The 9,055-nt window shown below is 36.0% G+C and overlaps 1 protein-coding gene across 1 annotated transcript in view; it reads left to right on the plus strand.

Moving 5' to 3' along the window:
- Positions 1 to 7,764, plus strand: part of LOC150095985 (dehydrodolichyl diphosphate synthase complex subunit Dhdds-like) — a 41,394-nt gene extending 33,630 nt beyond the window's left edge. Inside the window, exons 5-6 of the mRNA XM_090409581.1 lie at positions 766 to 988; positions 7,579 to 7,764. Of these exons, the coding sequence (XP_090265707.1) occupies positions 766 to 988; positions 7,579 to 7,764 (409 nt within the window). The remainder of the gene's footprint in view (positions 1 to 765; positions 989 to 7,578) is intronic.
- Positions 7,765 to 9,055: the final 1,291 nt, after the last annotated feature.

Genomic DNA, 9,055 nt, shown 5'->3' on the forward strand with positions numbered 1-9,055 from the left:
TTAGGTGTGATTAGAATCTTCCAAACTTCTCCACACACAGGTGTGGTACCTAAGTTTATTTACAAAATATTATTTTAAAGCTCGTTTTTTCATCTATCTTCTGTTTCAATTTTATTTATAAAAGTAATAGTCTTCGAACTGGTAAATGGGCAGATTTTATGTAGCACATGATCTTCCTTACTTGATGTGAGACTGCCGTCTGTTTATTGGAGGCTTGAAGTAAAATGAAAATGACTGTTCGGCCCCTAGCGCCTAATTAGTACACCAGTAAGGATCACGCAACATGTTTCGTATTCCTTTATGTTAATGAAACGAATCTCGAGCAGAATATTAACCCGGAAATTCATTTCTCATACCAGAAAACAAGATAATGACCGAAATTAACGGACATAATGTAATAAGCTCGTCTCATAGCATTAATTGCTTTGGCCGCAACAACATTCTTTGTAAAAATAATCCTATATCATTGACGTAGGTTTCTTCTAATCATTATTTTATCCATTTTGTTCTTTTATATTCATTCTTGTGCATAATTAATATATAAACTGCATTAAGGCCTTAATAATCCTGTTAGGCTTTCCTCACTCGTACATAGAAAAAAATTTTTCGTAAAGGTGCACTCCAACACAATGAATAATAAATGACTTTTCGAATGATATCAGCAGAATAAATCTCTTTGGTATAATTTATGTTTTGATGTATTTTGTTATGTAATATAATAACACTATTTTCCCTCCTGTGTTCTTTTTCCCCTTTTTATGACAGTGATCTCTCCGAAGATTTGATGGATCAATGTCTTTATACTTCACACTCTCCCAAAGTCGATTTGACAATAAGAACTTCTGGTGTAATACGACTTAGTGATTTTCTTGTTTGGCAAAATAGCTATTCCATGTTGCTATTTATGAAAGCTTTCTGGCCAGAATTTTCCTTTCTAAAATTGGTTGCAGCTATTGTATATTTCCAGCATAAATTTCCTGCTATAAAAGTAAGTATTTTTTAATACAGATTTCATTATTAATGCAGTGTTTCCGTATACAGTACATTGCTATAATGATATTGTTCCGATGGGTATCACTAGATAGTATTATATTAGCTGTCAGGATGTGGGCGTATATTCGCTTTGACTAAAGATAGCTATAAAGGATTCTCATTTAATAATATCACAATTTATTTTTGTCCATCTTTCCAGTTTCTGATCCCTTTCCTAGTGATACCTTTTCAAAATGATTTCATATACACAACTGACAGGTTTATGTAGCTGTGTTCATCTACAGTGTTATGCTATATTCATCAACTGAACGAATTTTTTATGTGTTTCTTCAACCGGTTCCTTACTTAGTTGATCTCTTGCACGAGCAAGAAAATGTTTTCTCCCAGAAAGTTTGTTTTTCATCGCGTATACTTAAGAAAATGGACCATACAACTGACACTATTTCAGGCAATAATATAATTTAGGGGTAACTAGATTGCAGTAGTGTCTGCTGTACTGTTCTTGGATGTCAATTAAATTCGCTGATGGACTTAGGCCTATTCTGTGATTGGCTAAGGTGAGGCCAGCTGTCCCCTATTCTTTAAAGGTATGGTCTCCCCCCTGTGTGGGAAACGTCGTAGTGAACGTAGAGAAGACATTTCATTGGTTTCAAAAGCTGACCAGATCCTGAACACAATGCTATGCTAGATCTCTGGCAATACCATTAATTCTGCAGCCTTCTTCAAGCTTTCCAATAATTCTTCCCTGTGTAAAATCATCTTGATGTCTTTGATACATTACATCAAGGTTCTTGAACGTATGGTCCGCGGAGCTCTTTGACGTTGCTAGCCGGCCATTTTGAAAAAATGACTACTTTACATTAAAATGTGATTAAATAGTTTCAATGAAGCCCGCGGGCTACTAAGCTGTACTGCGGTATTTAGATTTGTAAGATGCTTTCCGGATTCACAAGGAATGCTGTGCATTTGATATTTTCATAAAATCCTATAAAAATAAATATTAAATAGACATGCTCCTTCAGCCGTCTACCAGCGCCAAGCAGTACTTAAGTACTAGTACTAATATCACAGGTAGATGGCTGAAGCAGTAGTTCGTTCGAGTGCGCTGTCTAGCGACTTCCAATACACATCTCGAAGGTTCTCGATACTTCCTTTTCATATAAATGCAAGTAAGGGGATCTAATTCATAGTCAGTCAATCGTGAACAGTGTGATATTCGTGTATAAGAACACGCAGGTTCGTCGTGTCAACCATAGCCTATTGTGGTTTCATATTGCCAGACTTGTTTCATTAGTGTGAGACATATTCAGTGGATAATAATCGTTACAAGGCCACTTTGGATCATTTTTTGGGTTCCTCTTCCATCACTATGGCGTCAACGAGTAAACAGCGTAAACCAAGTGATTCTTGTCGGGTTTTTAATGAAAAGTGTACCAATTTGTACTATTTTGTGCAGATCGACGATAAGCCAATGTGTTTAATTTGTCGTAAGTGTCAGTATCAAAAGAATCCAATATAAAACGACACTAAGAGAGAAAGCATGCATTCAATTTTGATCACCTTCAAGGGAGACTTCATGTGGACAAAGTGAACCGTCTTTAAATTGATTTAAAATGCCAGCAGGGCACGTTTAAAAGGAAGAGAGCGAAGCGTGTGTCAAAGTTATGTGATAGCTGAAACAATTGCTAAAAAATTGCAGACCTTACTGAGAACCACTACAGGGACGGGATAATGCGACGGAGCATTGCTCGCATAAATGTATTAGTCTTACGGGAGATTATGTTGAAAAATTAAAGTAATTTAGAAATTATAAATTTGGTATGTTTTCATTTTTTAGGCCAAGAACCTGTCCGATCACTGTCATATATTGAATTGTCATTAAATTAGGAATAGTTACCTAGTAACGTGCTGGAACTCACTAACCCTGATAACAGTCACCATATGACGATGCGAGGATTCCACAAGCTTGCGAAAATGTTTCACAGGTATGGGGACCCATGCATCCTCCATAGCTGTCCACAATTCGCTCGTTTAGCAGTGATGGGACACTAGCCCAAACACTATTCTCTACAGTATCCCAACGTTTTTCGATGGGATTTAAATCGGGGCTTCTAATTGGCGACTTCAGTATTTTGAAGTTAACAGAATGCTCCTGGAAGCAAGCAGCATTCTTGTTGGTGCTGTGATATAAACAGTTGCTGGTTACATCCATTGATGTCCATCATGCATCCCACCTCCATTGGGATGCATGATGGACATAAATTGGTGAAAATGATTTTCCTTGAGTTCCATGTACCAGGAAGCATTGAGATTCGATTTCACCAAAAGTCCCAAAGGCATCAAACTGAAACACTGCAGGCCATCACGGAACCACTACTAACTTGTACAGTTCTGATTTGACATTCGGGATCCATTGCTTCAGGATGCTGCTATATCTCCATATCCCCATCGGCACTAGGAAGTTTTAAATAGCGAGTCACTACTCCAGGTTACACATCGCCGATCCTCAGTCGTCTAGTTCCGATGTTCTTTAGCCCAGAAAAAGGCGTTCAGCCAGGTGCCGTGTTGTTAGAAGTGGGATTCTCGTAGGACAGCGGGTCACGAATCTGAAAAGGTGAACTGAACGTTCACGATCCTTGCACTGATTTTCTGGCTGGAATCCTCGTTCAGATGGGAGGTGGTTTAAGATAACGTCTCGCCCTATCGTTCCATATGATGCGAGTCAGACGGTGAAGCCCACCATCATTTAAGACTGGTTGCCCCTTGCAATTTGTCTGGGTGCTTTTTATTTTGGTGGAATTTTTATATTCCCAGAACATTCTTGAAAATGTTGTACGAGAAAATCCAACTTTGTTAACATTTCGGAAATGAAGTGAGCAATCCGTCGGGCACCATCTGTCCTCTGTCAAATGCATCTAAATCCCACACCTTTATTGATCTCACGATTAACCATCTCACTACGAATGCTTGAGGAAGCCCATGTTGACAGCTAAATGTAACTACAGTTTCGTCCAAGCATGTGCGCAAATGCAGGAGTTGCGGTACAGAATTTCAAACCGTCTCCTCTCCTTAATCCGCTCTCCAGTATGCCATCCGAAGCCTCATCATCATGATCTGAAATATCCTGGCGTGTACAAGATATGGTGTGACTGTAATATCCCTTACTTTGGTCAAACAGATAAATCTATTGAATTCCGTATAGAGGAGCATAAGAGAGACATCTCTTACAAAAGAACACGCGCCAGTGCCTTGTCTAGTCATGTTCGTTTCTCGAACAATCCTGATGATGAACATTAGGGTCATTCAGTCTGCTGGGATAGATCCAAAAACATCTTTCGTAGCCATGATGAACTTGAAAGAAAAATTGTGTGGAGTCCAGAGAAATCATCCTTAATCATGAACATTTAAATAACAATTTGAGCTACAACCTCCCAAATAGTCATTCGGCTGTTGTTCAGTACTGGCATTCACGAGAAACTGCAAGCACGCACTCATCAAACAATGCCACAATTGAAAGAACAACTTAAATGTAACTGAACATTTTTTCATGTTAATTATGTAATGCAATTTTTTCCTGTGTCTCTCAGTTTTTTTAAACTTCAGTGTTTTTATTGCTCTTTCCTATTTTTAAAAGACACCTGAAGAAGACTGTCAAAAGCCGAAACTAGTAGTGTGTTATACCATTACAAACTTTACAATTATTCTCAGTTTCAGTCATTAAATTCTCTTTATATATATATATATATATATATATATATATATATATATATATATATATATATATATATATATATATATATATATATATATATATATATATATATATATATATATATATATATATATTTATGAAGAATTAAATGACTAGAACCGAGATTTAAGTAAAAAGGTTTTAATATAAACACACTACTAGTTTCGGCCTGTAGCAGCCTTCTTCAGGTGACATTATAAAAGAAAAAACACTAAACATTGAGGGTTAAAAGACTATGAACAACACAGACAGTCTTTATACATAATTAGCATGAAAACGTTGTAGTTGTATTTGAAGCTGTTCTTTCGTTTGTTGCATTGTTGGGAGAGTGCGTGATTGCTACATCACGTGAACGCCAGTACATGATTACAGCTGAATGACTATCTGGGAGGTTGTAGCTTAAGTTGTTATTTAGATGAATAGGATTGAAGATGATTTCTCTAGATTCCACAATTTTTCTCTCTATTTGGTCACTGCAACGGAAGATGTTAGTAGATTTTTCCCAGCAGACTTTGTGACTTTGGTTATCATCATTAGGATTAGCCAAGAAAAGGATATGACTTGATAATGCACTCGCTCGCTGTCTCTTGTAAGTAATGTCTCTCCTGTGTTCTTTCATACGCTTTTCGATAGATTTGTCTGTCTGCCCGAAATAAGGAATATCGCAGTCACATAATATTTTATATACACCAGGGTATTTGAGTTGATGATGACAAGGTTTTGGGTGGCTAATTAAGGAACGGATCTTTGGAAGTGGAGTGAACAAGGTTCTGATATTGTATTTTCTTAGAACGTTTGCTAATTTGTGTGAAACAGTACTTATGTAAGGAATAGATATATTGCCTTTGAATCTATTTGTTTCTTCTGAGTGATGTCTAGGAGGATTAAGAAAGAATTTGTCAATGATTTTATGTATAAAGACCGTTTGTGTTGTTCATAGTCTTTTAACCCTCAATGTTTAGTGTTTTTTATTTTTTCTTTCTTTTATAATGTCATCTGATGAAGGCTGTTACAAGCCGAAACTAGTCGTGTTTTTATATTAAAACCTTTTTACTTAAATCTCGGTTCTAGTCATTTAATTCTTCATAAAACTATGTATGTTAACCGAGTCAATGATCATTCTGTCATATATATATATACACGATTTGTGTTACAAACATTTTTTTTAAGTTTATTCACATATTTCAAGCAAATGGGAATCCCCTCGTGGAAACACTTAGAAAATGTTCCTCCGATCTAGTCGCCGAATGGAGGAACTTTTTTTGTAAGCCTTTCTTCGACCAGCTACCGAGTTAGTCAATCTCTCCTATGGGCAAGAGGATTTTTTCTTTTCGTCTTCTGGTTTTTCATCACATAAAGTCAAGAATGTCGACTGCTGAACTCAAACTATTTCAGACAAGATCATATCCTGTTAGGGTTAGCTACCAACAGATAACAGCACTTGTGTGCCAGTCTCTTCGTCGGTTGCTGCTTACAATTAGTGATAAACTTGAGACAGCTATCTCTGATTGGCTGCCAGTGGAGAGTGAACTTTGCACTCAGTCTCTAAAAGCTAGATAGATTTTTAAAAAAAGGCCTTTCCTCATCCCTATAAGGCAATAAAAAGCATTAGCTGATTTTGGGAGGGTGGTTTATTTAGCAATTTAGAAACAACAAAATCTTTAAAATTTTCATTAAGTATTTCTTTAAACTTTTTTTTATAACAACTCGCAGTTGATTAGTATTGTTTATACATCTCTAAGAGCCTCAGTTAGACAGACCCCACTTGATGGAAAAACCTTGGTTCGGATACCGTCATGACGTGAAGAACCTTTATGAAGCTTTTGAATCAAAGATGAGTTAGCTAATCTCATATGGGAGTGGAGGATTTTCCCCATGGAAACTCCAATATTTCGTGGCGGAGACACGAAGAACCTTGAATCAGGATTCAAGGTTTATGAATCAGGATTTTGAATTAAGTGCGAATTGGCCAGTCTCATACACGAATACATACAGTACATCTAAAGACATAAAATAGTATTCGACATGGAAGACAACAAGAAACCACCTTGTAGATAATTTCTTGGTTGAGTAACATTGCTACCCCACCAACGAAAGTAATAGTGACAGTTATTTTATTAATTATAGGTGAGTCCCTGCATGTTCTGTTGAAATGGCGGCTTATTCTATAACACGAGTCATCACAAAGAAATACGATTCCAGTCGTAAGGGAACTATTCTTTTTTTTTTTCTTACCTCAGTTGCCGATTTAGTTGATTTCTGGCATTGGTAAATTAGGCTTTTTTTTTTTTCTGAAACTCTGATTGTTAGTTCTGTTGCTTAAAAAAACATATACGGCCTCCTTTCGTTGCGATGACTACAACAGTTCTACAGGGTATACTTTCCACAAGCATACGATAGCCATCAATGGGAGTTTCGGACCATTCTTCCTGTAGACATGAAATGAGGTCTTGGACCGTTGTCAGACGGTCATCCCTTAACCTCACTCGACGCTCCAGTTCATCCGATAGGTTTCAGTTAGCAGCAGCCTTATGCCACGGTGCACTGTCTTGCTGAAAGCGACAATTGATCAGTTCCGTATAAAAGCAACAAAGCTTTGCATAATAAAGATTACATTCTAATATATTTGTGCAAAGTTTCGCAGCATTTGGATCACTGATGACGTTCCACAAGACCGTAAACAAAGATACTTTAATTTTATTCATCCCGTATATTCCATCTCTATTAGATAGTATTTTTTTAATATTTTCCCCGCTTTGTTTTTCATTGAATTATTTTATTATTGGAAATAAAGAATTTCAATATATATATATATATATATATTTTTTATACAGGAAATGAGATCTGAATGGAACCTACAAAAAGCAAATGATAATTTAGGATTGCCAGATCAAATTAACAGTGGGCATAAAAGCAACGTCGCCGAGCTCAGTTACGCAAATAAAGAAGAAAGAATAGAAATGTTTTTGAAGTCAGTAGAAGAAAAACAATATAAGTATCTTAAATCATTAGTGAAATAGTTCACTGAAATGGAGTTTTAGACAGAAATAAAGCACTTGGTAATTTTAAATCTTTAGAAGGGCGAGACTCACTTCGTCTGCCAGTAGAACTCGACTGACATCTACGATTTTTTTCTTTTTCTTTTTCTTTTCCTTTTCCTTTTTTTTTTTTTTTTGTTGTTGTTGTTATTGTTTATTTTTAATTATGAACTTAGATAGTTTTAGCGTTTTCTTTTCAGGAACAATAACACAGTTTAAAATAAAGTTTCGAAAAAAACCACGCAACACTAAATCTACAATGAAAAAATCAGAAATAATTTTAAACGTAAACGTATTTTTTAAATGCAAAGTTTGAATCGTCATATTTTAGTTTAACTGATCAATCCAGTCAAACAAGAGGCTGAAAAAAAATAAATACATATAGAGTACATTTTTGTTACTTCAATTCTCTCGGAGTTAAAGACTCAACAACAGAGAGATTTATACAATTAAGAGTTATATGCAATAGGTGGTGGAGACTTAGAGCCGCAGAGTAGGTTCCTCTCACTCGATGAGTCTTTTACGGAATCCAAAGACTCATCGAGGGAGTCCAAAGACTCCCTCAATGCGTCTTTGAACTCCTTTAAGATGTCATGTAACAATAATCATAATACTAATAATAAGTACGCATTAGAGTACATTACAGTGTGAAAGAAGCATATATATGTTAGAATTTGTATGCATGTATGTATTGTTTTTCGCAATAATAAAAGAAATTACAATTGAACTGACCTGAATACTGAATACGCTATCACCATTATTGATACGAACCTTACAAACGCTGGCATCAATAATGGCGATAAATTATTTCTATTTGGTATACTGTATTTTGTTTTTAAATTTTGATAGTGTCAGTTGGGATACTAGTGCTACTAAATTACTAGTACCTGGATTAAATGAATACTAGGATATCAAATTGCGTTATTCTCTTATAGTGAAATATTTTGAAATTTAAAGTTCAGCAGAAACAGGTAAGCACTCAAAGCATCAGTTTTGGAGAAACTCCCGCATTTATCCACTTTCGATGCCTCGTGAAATGCGAAACATTTTGTGAACTCTGCATCACAGCAGAATCAGCAAGCAGTCTGTCTGCCCCAAGAACACATGTAGAAAATTGATTTTGAATGGAATTAAGTGACAGAAAGATGCAAAGGAATGGACTTTCTTCAGGTACGTCTGCAAACAAATCTTTTTAGTGGCAAGGAGGGACAATAGGAGCTATTGTCAACACAATAATCTATAGTTACACCCCATTTATCTCCAGTCTCCTACA

The sequence above is a fragment of the Typopeltis vanoorti genome, chromosome 19, assembly GCF_054136105.1.
Source record: "Typopeltis vanoorti isolate ZY-2024b chromosome 19, IOZ_Tvanoo_1.0, whole genome shotgun sequence".
Taxonomy (NCBI): Eukaryota; Metazoa; Arthropoda; class Arachnida; order Uropygi; family Thelyphonidae; genus Typopeltis; species Typopeltis vanoorti.